Below are 14,206 nucleotides of genomic sequence, written 5' to 3'. Positions count from 1 at the left end.
ATATTTCTCATAAAATGTCTCAGTTTCATCATGTTATGCTGTTTATGTTCTATTGTAAATAAATATGGGTTACTGCAGTCTGTTTTTATTTACATTTTACACAGCGCCCCAACTTTTTAGAAATTTAGGTTTTAAATGAAATTTAACGAAGTAGAATAGCTTAACAAAGATAACACTAATGAGAGCTAAATGAAAATTCACAGCAGAGATGAGGAGAAAACAACAGACAGTTTCAGAGAGAATTTTTAATAATAAAACAGCAGAAGTGATCAAACAGTGATATAAAATCAACAGAGATGATGCGTTTGTGCGTCTTTGTGCTTAAAAACTGACAGAGTTGAAAAACAAACTGTGATTTTCTGATTAAAAATGAAAATGTGGGTGTTATTTACTGGCTAATAGGATGGCTTCAGTCCATCAAACTCAGTGTGTTTTTTTTTCTGTCGTTCTCTTTAAGGCCACTCGGAGGAATGACGAGGTCAGAGCAGATATTTAGACTACACACACACACACACACCCACACACACATTTATAAACATACACTCTCATATACAAGGACGTACCAGTGAATTCAATCACATCTCTCAAGGGCAAACACAAAGACATTTTACAAAACAACCTATCACAAAATATTCCCCTCAGTATTCCCAGCAGAGTTTGATTTGCAGCATGAAGAAGTCCTGGATCTTTAACGTTTGAATAATGCTGTTGTCACTGCAGTGTTAATTTTCCCTGCTATTTTGAATCCAGTCTTAGTCTTTAGATTAAACTGTTGTTTCATTCTAGTCACATTGGAGTCATTCTAACCTTAATAGTCTGGTTTAGGTAAATCAGCAGCTTGCACCTCTCAGAGGACTGTTAACTGCGTCTGTTGGCTTCATTAAGACTTGTTTTCAGAGTTTTAACCCTGTTAGGATGACATAAAGTCATGTTGGCTTGTTCTGGTTCTCCTCTCCGAGTTCACAGCGACGTTTCCTTTGATTCAGGCACGACGGGTTTGAAGGTCAGAATCTCTGTGAAGGTGTGACCTGAAGAGGAAACAGAGCCAGACAGCGATCAATAACAGCTCAGATCGTCTTTCTCCTTCACTCTCCATCCCCCTAACCCCACATCCTCCATCGTAAGCTGATCTTCCTTTATCCTCGTCTACAAGGCCATACATATCAGACTTCAGCTAAGCACAAATGTTATGATATGCACAAATGTCACAAAAGTAATTATGCAATTGCAAATAAAACGGCAAAAGGTGCCAAAAAAGAGGCTGTAGAATCGGTGAAAAGCAATTAAAAAGTGGCAAAAATAGGTCAGAAGTGGCAGATATGGGTTAAATGAGTTGCAAATATTTGCAGAAATGACAATTAGACAAGTTGTTAAAGGAGTGGCAAAAACAGGTTTAAAGAGGAAAAAAGGGATTAAGCAACATGTATGGCTTAAGAAAGGGAAAAAAGTGGCAGGAATGGATAGTTAAAGGTGAAAAGTCGTTAAAAAGTGGTAAAAAAGTTGGTGATAAGCGGCAAAAATAGGCTCTGAAATTGGTGAAGACTCATCTTAAAAGAAGCAAAAATGGTAAAAAAAAAAAAAAAAACAGCTGAAAGTGGCAAAAATGGGCCATAAAAATGGTGACAGGCATCTAAAAAGAGGTAAAAGCTGCAGTAATCGTAAGTAGTGAAAGGGTTTGAAAGTAATAAAAGTTGGCTAAAAGTGGCAAAAACAGGTTAAAAGTGGCAAAAAGTCATTAAAGGTGGAAAAAAGGCAGCAAATATGGCTCAAGAATGGTAAAAAGAGGTAAGAATGGGTGGTAAAATGGCGAAAAGCTGTTAAAAAGAGGCAAAAAATGGCTAAGAGTGGCAAAAACAGGTAATAGTAGCAAAAATGGATTAAGAAACGAAAAAAGGGCAAAAATTTTCATCATAAAATCGATGAAAAGTGGTTCAAAAGGGTCAATGAGAGGAAAAATGGCTTAAAATGGCAAAATGGGCAGTAAAAACGGGGAAAAGCATTTAGAAAAGAGGCAAAAAAAAAAAAAAGAGTTAAAAGTTGCAAAAATCGACTAAAGAACCAACAGGGTTAAAAGTAGCAAAAATTGGTTTAATGTGGAAAAAAATGGCAAAAAGGTGGAAACGGAGGTTAAAGAGGTTCAAAAGTGGCAAAGATAAATATTTAACATCTGAACCCAGTAAAAGGTCGACACACTTTTAGTGCAGTAACTGTTAGCCAGGATGCTAGCATCAATGCTACATATCCAACACACATGCACTAAAATAAAACATGGGGAGGGCCCAGTCTCTGGGTCTATCAGGGTCCATTCTCTGGGTTAATCAGGGGCCATTCTCTGGGTTTATCAGGGGCCATTCTCTGGGTTTATCAGGGGCCATTCTCTGGGTTTATCAGGGGCCATTCTCTGGGTTTATCAGGGGCCATTCTCTGGGTTTATCAGGGGCCATTCTCTGGGTTTATCAGGGGCCATTCTCTGGGTTTATCAGGGTCCATTCTCTGGGTCTATCAGGGGCCATTCTCTGGGTGTATCAGGGGCCATTCTCTGGGTTTATCAGGGTCCATTCTCTGGGTCTATCAGGGGCCATTCTCTGGGTCTATCAGGGGCCATTCTCTGGGTCTATCAGGGGCCATTCTCTGGGTCTATCAGGGGCCATTCTCTGGGTTTATCAGGGGCCATTCTCTGAGTTTATCAGGGGCCTGTCTCTGGGTTTATCAGGGGCCATTCTCTGGGTTTATCAGGGGCCATTCTCTGGGTTTATCAGGGGCCATTCTCTGGGTTTATCAGGGGCCATTCTCTGGGTTTATCAGGGGCCATTCTCTTGGTCTATCAGGGGCCATTCTCTGGGTTTATCAGGGGCCATTCTCTTGGTTTATCAGGGGCCATTCTCTTGGTCTATCAGGGGCCATTCTCTGGGTTTATCAGGGGCCATTCTCTGGGTTTATCAGGGGCCATTCTCTGGGTTTATCAGGGTCTGCATCCTTACGTTTCCACTGATTCAGCGGCAGTTCTGAGTTGTCTATCGTGTGGTCGTACGGCTGAGCCTCCGTCTCCTCTTCTGGTTCTCTGAACTCCTTAAAGTACGGCAGAGAGAGCGCCTCCGCCGCCGTCACCCTCTGCTCTGGATCAAGCAGCAGCATGCGCTCCAGCACGGACACAGCTGAGGAGACAAAAGAGGAAAATTAACCCCAGATTGACCATCAAACTGTAAAGAGATCAAACATGGAGGCTGAGCCTGTCCTACCCTGATGGTTAGCTGAGGGAAACACCTTCTGGAGGTCTTTCTTTTCCACTTTGGAGAGACTTTTGAGGTAGCTTTTAGCCTGAGAGAGGACATTCACAGGTCATGAAACACTGTTATGGTCTGTTTCCAGTCCTAATATTCAGAATATTTTGTTCTTAAACAAAGCCAGGGTGTTAATCTTAAGAATCAGGTCTGAACTCACATCCTCAGATTCTAGTTTGGATATAAATTCCTGACTTGGCGTTCCCGTAATCTTCATGATCTCTGACAGCTGATCTAGATCTGAGGAAGAATGGTTAAGGATACAAACTGGAACAACTCACAAACACAATGAGAAGAATAAAGGGTGAAAAATCATTACCACTCTTTATTTTATAAATTAGACAATGGATTAACAGGGATTTATAGTGGCTATCCTAAAGGCTTTCTGTAGATGCACCCCAATATGTTAATATCTGGTCGCTCAGACTGCAGATGGAGGTAGTCTGGGATATGTTCATGCAGCAACTGAAGAAATGAAGCTTAGTATTAGTTGCAGGTCAGGGTGGTCATACACCCAGCTGTGATCATCGCCTCTCAGCTCCCACAGCCAATCACAGCTCTTTCTCCAAACACACTGCTGATGCATGCTGATGCAGCACTCTGCTGCTGCTGGCAGAGCTTGACCTCCTCCACCCCAGCTTCCTCCTTTATTGCATAAAGCTTTTTGCACCTTCATATTCAGATCAATGCTGGATTGACTGTTTTTGAACTAATCTTATAGCATCTTTAGAGCAGAGCCTTCTCTGCCAACTAAAACTGCAGATCCATTTTGCAGTGCAATGGTCAAATGTATGACTAGAATGTTCCTGGATGAACTAAAACTTTAAATCCCTCTGTGCAGACACCCTGTCCCTCCTGTTTCTGTCATGAGCCGGGTCAGGGTAAAGGATACGGTCGCTGCCTTTAAAGAGAGGTTTTCCTTGCAGCATCTCTGCCATGATGCAGCCCACAGACCAGATGTCCACTGAAGAAGGAGAAGTACAAAACACACAAATAAGACTTTGTGTCAACAACCTCTGAAACCTTCTGTTACACGTCAGAGTGCACCGATACCAGTACTTAGATTTGGGTAGTCATGTATGATCATGAACACTTAGTTCTTCACAGTTCTTCTGAGAGTTTATTATCACCAGACAGACTTAACAATCAGCTCACGGTCTGCAGTCTGCTCTGAGTCTGCCGTCCTCATTTATGCTAAAATATCGCCAGACTGCAGACATGGCTCCAACTTTACCATCAAATAATGAGGCTCACATCCAGCTGTAAAATGATATGGACTTCAGCATCTGCAATACTTTAGGAGTACTCAGACCTGGTTTTGGCACTGTTAACCAATCCTGTGCTGGTATCGGTGCGTCTCTGGTTACGGGACACTATAGGAATATAATCAGCTGCTGAAGAAGCTTTAATTCCCATGATTCCCCTGTTTAGGCTTTCATTAACTCTAGCTATGATCATTTATGTGTTTGTGTCCAGTTTTATAGGCTTTGAATTATTCAGAATGTTAAATCTTTTACCACTGTTTCTTTTATGCAAATTTTATTTTTTTCTTATTTTATAAATTCTTCCCTTTACTGCTTTGTTTTTTTTTCTCTGTCTCTGTTTAATCAGAGACTAATTTAGTTAATTATTAACAAAGTTTGATTGATTGATTGATTGATTGATTGATTGATTGATTAATTGATTGATAAAGTATGACGCTAACAACACACTAGATCAGTGATCATCAACTGGCGGCCCGGGGGCCACATCAGGCCGCCATATCTTCCGATCCGGCCCCCAGAACATGATCAAATTCAAAATATGTGCAGAGGAAAAATTCTAGAGGAAAAAAGTTGTGGTATTTTGGGGATGTTGTTTATTTACCCAGGAATGACTTGATGTTTTATTTTTAAAAATCCACCTGTTTGTAATTATTGGCACTAATGCATGTTAAACACATATTTATCAGTCCATTCTTGATTAAATGTAATAATGTAAAATGGGAATCAAGAATGAAAACATTAAAATATGAACAAAGAATTAAAATATAAAAATTTGAAAAAAACATCAAAATGGGGATAAGGCACAAAAATATGCCATAATAAAGTTGGAAAAAGGGAATAAAAATATGAAAATGGAATTAAAGAATTAAAACATTAAAATGGGACTAAACAATAAAATATAAAAATGGAAAAAGGTTACAAATATAAAAATGGGAATAGTATATTAAAACAGGAATAAATAGTTTAGTTTGGTTTATTTCGGTCACTTAAACATGAAGACTCAGTTGCACAACATAAAGTGAAACTTTACAAGTGAACAAACGTTGGGTTAATGCTACCTCTGCATTAACACCAAACAATCAACAACAAAAAAAATAAAACCAACAAAAAAGAAAACAGGACCGAAAAGGTGTAGGCTGAAGCCCTCGCTTATTTCACCTACCCTTTTCAAATTCATCTTTTACTCAGCTTCCTGAGATTTATATAAATAAAATTAATTATAAATAAAATCAATTAAATTTATATAAATAAATAAAAACACTGAATTGAAATAAAGAATTTAAATTTTAAAATGGGGAAAAAGAATACAAATATAAAATTGGGAATAAAGAAATGTAATAACAAATGGGAATCAAGAAAGAAAACATTAAAATATGAACCAAGAATAAAAATATAAAAATTTGGGTAAAAAATAAAAACATTAACATGGAAATAAGGCACAAACATACGGCATAATAAAGATGGAAAAAGGGAATAAAAATATGAAATTGGAATTCAAGAAAAAAACATTAAAACTGGAGTAAACAATAAAAATATAAAAATGGAAAAAAGATTACAAGTATAAAAATGGGAATAAAAATATGAAAATGGGACTACATCAAAACATTGAACTGGGAATAAAGAATAAAAATATAAAAAGGGGAAAAACAATAAAAATGCAGAAATGTGAATAAAGAAAATAAATATAATTATGGGAATAAAAACTTAAAATGTATATTTTTTAGTTGTTTCTTGATTTTAAAAAACTGCTGTTTTCTATTACCATCAAATGAAGCGACAGACAACATGACAGCCACAGAAATATTTAGGTTAAAATCTCAGTCGCCCCCTTGTGGCTGGCTGCGATATCGGTACTGATCTCATGATGGAGCCAAAAAAATTGAAAGAAAATTAAAAAATAGATTTAAAAACATGGAAAACCCACAAACATAGAAACAATTTCAACAGATTTTTAACATCATAATCCTCTGAATGAGGGCTGAAAGATTTAAGAAAATAATCTAATTTTGACTTTTTCCACAATCTTGCAATTCAATATGCTTATGCAAAATTAACAGCCCCCCTAACGGCTTCATCCTTTCAAGTCATGAGGAATTGGGAAGAAAGCATCACAGAAAAAACCAAAGAACTCAGTTTAGACTGGAGAAGAGAATTTGTTGATGCTCACAAAGCAGGAGAAGGATTTCCAGAGTTATCACAGCGTTTCCAAGAGTCCAGAACTGGAGCGAGAAGGATAAACAGAATACTCAAAGAGAGCCACACAGTCCAGAACAAGTCTGGCAGAGGGAGGAAGAGAAAGAAACTAGTGCGAGATGTGTCTGAAGACCTCAGAACAACTGACAGGACTCTAGAGAGGAGGACTTAGCCAAGTCAGGAACTGTAGTCTCAAAGAAGACCATCACCAGAGCCCTGCAGGAATGGACCAAGATAAAGACGGCAGAAGAGACCCCTTCAAGCCAGACTAAAGTCTGCTAAGGACAACCCGGACAAAGGTTCTGATCCTGGAAGCGTGTCCTTTGGTCAGATGAGACCAAACTAGAGCTCTTTGGCCACAGAGACGTTGGTGATGTTTGGAGGAAGAAGGGAGAGGAGTAGAACCCAAAGAACGCCGTCTCCACAGTGGAACACGGGGGTGGGAGGATTATGCTGTAGGGAGATGTGAAGATCTAGAAAGAAAACCTCAAGCAGCTAAACTGAGTCTGGGTCTCTTTGTCTTCAACACGACAACGACCCAAAACATCCGTGTCTCCTGGTGAAGAACTACCTCAGAAGACCAAAGCGAACCTTAGTGACTGGGAAATGTAGTGATCACTATCAGGCTGAAGCCCTGATTTAAGGCCGCCTGGGTCCACTAAAACATCTACTTCATGCTACAACACAGGATAAGATGAGAGCTGAGAACAGGTAACATGAAGCAGAGATAAAAGATGACAACACCACGGTGTTTTTAAAATTAATTAGCTCTTCATTACCGGTCTGAGTGTAGTGCATCCAGCTCAGGATGACCTCTGGGGCTCTGTACCATCGAGTAACCACGTATCCTGTCATCTCGCTGTCCGCCTGCCGCGCCAGACCAAAGTCTAAGATCTGAGAGAGCAGCAGATGAAACAAATCAGACAAAGATGCATTTACATCTGCTCACAGGGAGCGAACAACTCTGCTACTAAGACTGCAAAGACCTCTGGGAAATGTGGAGCTGGCAGAGAGCGTCAGCTCAAGCCAAAAAATACCACAGTACACAGTTGCATGAGAAAGTATTTCCCCATTTCCTGATCATTCACTCGGGATGTTTCTGCCTTAAACTAAGCATAACTGACTTCTTCTTTAATTCAGACCTGCTTTAACCAGCACAGTGCCTAAAAAAGTATGTTGGATGTTTTACCCTTTTATTGATCTTATAAATCAGTCATGGCCAGCATACTTTGGCTTTTATTGACCATAAAATTACAAAAAGAACCTCTTTAATGTCAAAGTGAAAACAGATTTCTACAAAGTAATGGCAGTTAAATAAAAATCTGTAACCTAAAAGAAATGATTTTCTTTAAACCATTTCTGTGAAGCTTTCTCTGGATGCTTCAGCTCATTGTTTTACTGGAAAATAAATCTTCTCCCAGCTTTACTTGTCTGTCAGACTGAATACGATTGTTCATTTTACCCTCTACCTCTACAAGCCTTCCAGGGCCTGCTGCTGAGAAGCATCCCTGCAGCATGATGCTGCCACCACCGTGCTCCACAGTGGGGATGATGTGTTTGGCGTCTTGTCTGATGGCCAAAAACTCCATTCTGGTCTCATCAGACCAAAGAACTTTCTTCCTCTTGACCATGGAGTCTCCCACAGTCCTTCTGGTGAACTCTAGTCCAGACTGAATCTGAGTTTTCTTCAACAGTGTCTTTCTCTTTGCCACTCTCCCATAAAGCTCTGACTGGTGAAGAACCCAGCCAACAGTTGTTGTCTGCAGAGTCTCTCCATCTCAGCTGCTGAAGCTTGGAGCTCCTTCAGAGTAGTCATAGGTGTCTTGGTGTCCTCTCTCACTAGTCTCCTTCTTGCACGCTCACTCAGTTAGTGAGGACGGTCTGATCTAGGCAGATTTACACATGTGACATATTCCTTCATTTCTTCATGATGGATTTAACTGAACTCTGGGGGATGCTCAGAGACTTGGAGATGTTTCTGTCTTCATGGTCTGACTTAGACGTTTCCATAACCTTTTCTCTGAGTTTCTTGGAGTGTTCTTTTGTCTTCATGGTGTAATGTAGCCATGCATACTGACTAAGCTTTGACTGAACCTTCCAGACACAGGTGTCTTTATACTATAATCACTAACTATGAGACTACTAACACCAACTGTCCTAACCTCTGTTGAATTAAGCCAGTCACTTTAAAGATGAATATTTATGCCGTCATTTATTTTAGATTACAGATTTTTATTTAACTGACATTACCTTGTAGGAACCATGTTTTCACTTTGACACTAAGTGGGTTTTTCTTGTAATTTTTTTGTTAAAAAAGCCAAATTATACTGACCATGGTTGATTTATAAGATCAATAAAAGGGTAAAACATGAATGTGAATATTTTTATAGGCGCTGTAGATCAAAGATTTTAGCCACGTAAAAAAGAACTTGTCATGGATCTTAAGGGAAATTAGGGAACAGTGAAAAGGTAAATGTTTGATGACTTCTGACTCCTCCACTGAGCTTTCTGTGAGCTTTTAAAGGTGGAGACATTAAGGAGCAGAGGTGGATTTATTTCACATGGATGTGGCTGCAGGGAGATGCTGACCTGGATTAACCAGTCTGCTAAAAGGACAATAAAGCTTGTCATTAACTGTGTTTTTAAAAAACAGACGCACTGATATGGGGTTATTATGGACTAATTATGGATTAATGCATCAGTGTTGGCAGTCCTGGTCGTAGGTTGGCCTTTTAATGCTGTAAATCCATAAATTATGCACGTTGAAATAAAGAAACATGACTGTTTGTCCGGCTCATCAGAGAGATAAAATCTGTACCTTGAGCTCGCAGTCCTGGTTGACAGCGAGGTTTCCTGGTTTCAGGTCCTGCAGGTAATCAAAGTAAATCACTTGATATATAAAGCATGCAGTATATTAAATCCAGTCAAGGGGAAATATTTGAACATGTGTGATTTATGTCTCTGCTTACCCTGTGAATGATCCCAGCAGAATGGATATACTGTAATAAAAAATTAAGATTAAAAATGATTATACTAAAGCAGAAAAGTCATAATCCATCAGTAATCACAGTAGAGGGTTTCACCTTCAGGCCTTTGAGCGTCTGATAAACCAAATACTGAATTTTTTCCTCTGACAGCCGCTGCAGCTTCATCAGCTTCCCCAGATCTGTCCCCATGAACGGCATGACCAGGTAACTGGAGGAGGGAGGAAACACCAGGAGAACATTTTAAACCACTGAGGAACAAAACTGAGCAGTAACCAAACAAGTGATATGAATCAATCTGTGTCTGACACCGCTCTGCAGCAGGAGAAGAATCACACAGCTCACTTACAAGTCATTGAACATGTCGACAGAGAGGTCAGCAGTAAACACGTCTAACAGGCCGATCACCTGAAACGGAGAAGAAAAGAAACATCATCTTTAATGCATAAACCATGTTCCCGTCTCAGTTCTGCCAAGTCAAAGTAAATCTGATGTAAAAAAAAAAGAAATCCTCTTGCTGTTCTGAGGGTTCAGACCCCAACACTCACATTCTCATGCCTCATGTGTTTGAGCAGCTTCAGCTCTCTGAAGGCTCGCTTTGCAAACAGCTCAGACTGAAACGGTCGGTAGAGCTTCTTGATGGCCACTTTGCTTCCTGATCTGACGTCCACGGCTGAACTGGGGACAAAAAAAAAATAAAAGACATGAATGAGGGATAAAATCAAAGAGCACGCTGCTTGACTGATCCTAGTAAAACTGTATCTCCATTTAAAAACAAAATGGTAAAATGTATGTAACCAGCAGCATGGGCAGTTTAATCATTGGCCTTGGTAGGGCCTGGTGCACCAAAGGGCGTCAAGGCAGGGGCAAAGATGTGCATCAAATATGAGGTATACTTCCAAAAAATGTTCGGTAATTAAAATGAGTGTTATAATGTAAATAGGGGTCAAAAGCTTCCATAAGAAGGACCTCTGCTGACAAAAACAAACAATAAAGCTGTTTTCACACATGCAACACTGGAGATTTCTGGGAAAATTAAACCCTGAGTTGCTTTTTGACACCAGTCTCTCACAGAAGGAAGATTCCCTGAAGTTTGCATGTCAGTCGATATACATGAGGAAGGAGAAAATAGTGTGAGCTAGTCAGGAAATTTCAGGGTAATACAGGTTTACACACGCAGCTTACCCTTATCTAAACATCAGTAAAATAGTGGACTACTGGATTGTTCCTGTTCTGATCCTGGTAAAAGGTCTGGACTGCAAGCAGACCAGCTCAGGACCCGGACTCTTCTCCTGTGAAGCCATGCTGTTGTGATGGATGTGGTATGTGGTTTAGCATGGTCTGACAGAGACGTTGTCTTGATGGGAGCATATGTGTCTCTAAAAGCTCTCTCTACTTTCCAGCACTGATAGTTCCTTTCCAGATGTTAGAGCTGCCCACGCCATAGGCACTAATGCAACCCCATACCATCAGAGATGCAGGCTTTAGAGCTGAGCCAGGAGAACAAGCTGGATGCTCCCTCTCCTCTTTAGTCCACAGGACACGGCGTCTGTGGTTTCCTCTGACCACAGAACAGTTTTCCATGTTTCCTCAGTCCATGTTAAATGAGCTTTGGTCCAGAGAAGACGGCGCTGTTTCTGGATCCTGTTCACATCTGTCCTGGCTTCTTCTCTCCATGATCCAGCTTTAACTGTCATTGGTGGATGGCACGGCCAACTGTGACAGACAATGATTTCTGGAATGTTCCTGAGCTTGTTTAGTGATTTCACTACAGAATCATATCTGATTTTAATGCAGTGCCTTGTCCCTTGCTCGCAGAGATTTCTCCAGATTCTCTGAATCTGTTGATGACATTATGGGCTGTAGACGGAGGGAGATTCAGTGAACATTTTTCTAAAATTGCTGTCGTTTTTGGACATTTTTTCACAGATTGGTGAACCTCTGCCCATCCTTACTTCTGAACAGGGGTGTAGCACGGGGTGTACTGATCACCTGGGCCCACAGCAGGAAGGGAGCCTACAATTAAAAGTGTGTTTTTATCTGTTTTTTTTCTGAGTACTTACTGTCATTATTTATCAGAAGCAACAAAATGAATTTGTATCAAATAGGGTAAAATGAATACTTGGGGGCCTTAACTCCTCCTTTAAAAATGTCCAAATGGTTTAGTCCAGCGCTGCGAAATAATGGAAGTAAATTCAGTTTAACCACAGTAGAAATATTGCTCATAAATGGAGAAATTACAATTTAAAAAAAATATTCAAAAAGCATAGATATTTGTAAAAAAAAATGATGCAACATTTGTTGCTTGGCTAGCTGGTTAAGGGGGGCCCTGTGTAAATTATTTCTGGGGGCCCAAAATCCCTAGCTACGCCCCTGCTTCTGACTGAGAGACTCTGCCTCTCTAAAATGCTCCTTTTATACACAGTCACGTTGCTGTCCTGTTTTCAGTTAACCTTAATGCTCCTCCAGCTTGTTTTCATTTGTACCACTTGCTTTTCCAGCTTTTCTTGCTCCGTCCCAACTTTTTTTGGATTTATGTTGCTGCCATCAAATTAGAATTAGCCAATATTTTTCATGAAAGGATAAAAAGTCTCAGCGCCCCAACTTTTTTGGAGTCAGGGTTGTAAATATTGTGTGTTGAGGGGCCTCATTGCTCTGCGCCCGGGGCCTCTGATTTACTAAAACCACCCCTGGAAAGCAATAAGAGACTGATTCGTTCCTTGTAGACTAGGACTAAGTTTCTCATTGGTTATCTCTGTGTTCACTACTGTCACGTGTCCATGTCATTAAAGACAGAGACCCCCCCCCCCACAGTAGGTAGCTCTGCTCCATCTCCAGCGTGTAAATCCACATTTTCTCGGGGTTGTTCATGTGTTATGGAGTGGTGAAGAGTCAGTGAGTCACTAGTCTCCGCCCACTGAGTAAATCATTGATAACAAAGGCTCGCGTGCTCAGAGCCGTGTCTAAAAAAAGCTCCTTTCACTGCCGTGTTTCTGTAAACTTGCCAGAGAGCCCCCATGTCTCCCTGTAGCACCCACTCCCTTCATAATCCTCCAGTCTCGGCTCAGATTAAGGTGCTGAGAGAGTTGTGCTGAGGTGAAGGTGTGAAAGTCTCCATCCTATCAGGAAGTGAAGCGCAGCGCGTGCTCAGCAGAGCGCACACTTTTTCTTTTGTTCGGCTGCTTCATTGAGCCATCTGTTCCGTGCCTTTCTTTGTTAACCCCCCTCTCCCCCCCTAGACCCAGACCCAGACCCAGACCCTCACAGCTGCTTCAGATTCACTCACCAGACCGTCCCGTACGCTCCGGTCCCCACCTGCCTCAGCTCCCGGTACCGCTCCGGTACTTCCCATGTGGTTTTGCTCACTTCTTGGCGGTGGTATCCCGGTCTGACACGTTTCGACATGTTATTTCTTACAACTACAATGAAACCAGTCCTGGACAGACGCTTTGTTTGGTTGTTTCGTCTCCTCTGTCGCTACACACCCATTGTCCCAGATCCACCTATGCGCGCAGCCTCGATCATTGCGCAGCAGCAGTGTGCGTCTGTGTACTCTGGGCGCACCCTGAGGTCACCATAAGCCACTCCCGAGTCTAGCTGCGGGCTCACAATTAAAGGTGAGAGGAGACTGGTATGTGAGTGAGTCCGGACCGGGTTAGACAACTTTAACATGGTGGTGTGTGAGAGCGTAAATTCAAGTGAAAACCTTACAGGCTGTGATGATCCAGCCTGGGCTCTGATGCCTTTTCTTTGTGCAAAAGTGACTCAGAAAATATGTGAGACCTGCTGGGACATGAACCTGGCGTCCCTGGGTGCGGACAGAGCTGTAGGCTTGCATCAAGGAAACAGAACAAGGAAACAAACTCTGTGAACATGTTTGAATATAGCCTAGAGCAGGGGTCATGTTGGCAGCCATTTAAATTTAGTTAGTTAATGAAGTTTACACCGCTTTATTATTCAAATGACATTTTTCTCTTATTTTCTTAAATATTAATGCAATAAAATAAAAACCTCAAAATGCACTTTTTCACAGTATTATGCACAACAGTTTTAAAAGATTTTATAGGTTGTAAAGAACTGAAAATGGTCATTCATTGAATCTGCAGCATTAGGAGGTCATATTTACTGAAATCAAAGCTATTTCAATCAAAAAAATCTTAACAGGCCAAGTGTCATGTTAACATAGAAGATATTAGTGTCCAATTCAGAGCACAGACGGGTTCCTGACAGACAAATTCATCAGATTAAGAGAACAGCTGCTAAAATACCATTACAAAGCTGCAAACAGGTATTTGAAGCTGCTGGTGCCTCTGGAGTCCCACCAACCTCAAGGTGTAGGATCCTCCAGAGGCTTGCAGTCGTGTATAAACCTACTATTCAGCCTCCCCTAACCAATGCTCACAAGCAGAAACGGTTGCAGTGGACCCAGAAATACATGAAGACTCATTTTCAAACTGTCTTGTTGACTGATGAGTGCCGTGCA

The 14,206-nt window shown here is 40.9% G+C and overlaps 1 protein-coding gene across 1 annotated transcript; it reads right to left on the bottom strand.

The window, feature by feature from the left end:
• Positions 1-236: 236 nt before the first annotated feature.
• Positions 237-13,263, bottom strand: mapk12a (mitogen-activated protein kinase 12a). Its single transcript, XM_041795077.1, has 12 exons — positions 13,010-13,263; positions 10,272-10,401; positions 10,073-10,131; positions 9,823-9,934; positions 9,709-9,738; positions 9,558-9,605; positions 7,519-7,633; positions 4,174-4,245; positions 3,442-3,521; positions 3,240-3,318; positions 2,982-3,155; positions 237-1,028 (listed from the first exon to the last, which is right to left on the bottom strand). The coding sequence occupies exons 1-12, from the start codon at positions 13,126-13,128 to the stop codon at positions 961-963; spliced, it is 1,086 nt and encodes a 361-aa protein (XP_041651011.1). The 5' UTR covers positions 13,129-13,263; the 3' UTR covers positions 237-960.
• Positions 13,264-14,206: the final 943 nt, after the last annotated feature.

The sequence above is a fragment of the Cheilinus undulatus genome, linkage group 9 (genome assembly GCF_018320785.1).
Source record: "Cheilinus undulatus linkage group 9, ASM1832078v1, whole genome shotgun sequence".
NCBI classification, from domain to species: domain Eukaryota; kingdom Metazoa; phylum Chordata; class Actinopteri; order Labriformes; family Labridae; genus Cheilinus; species Cheilinus undulatus.
This window is presented reverse-complemented; position numbering and strand designations above follow the sequence as displayed.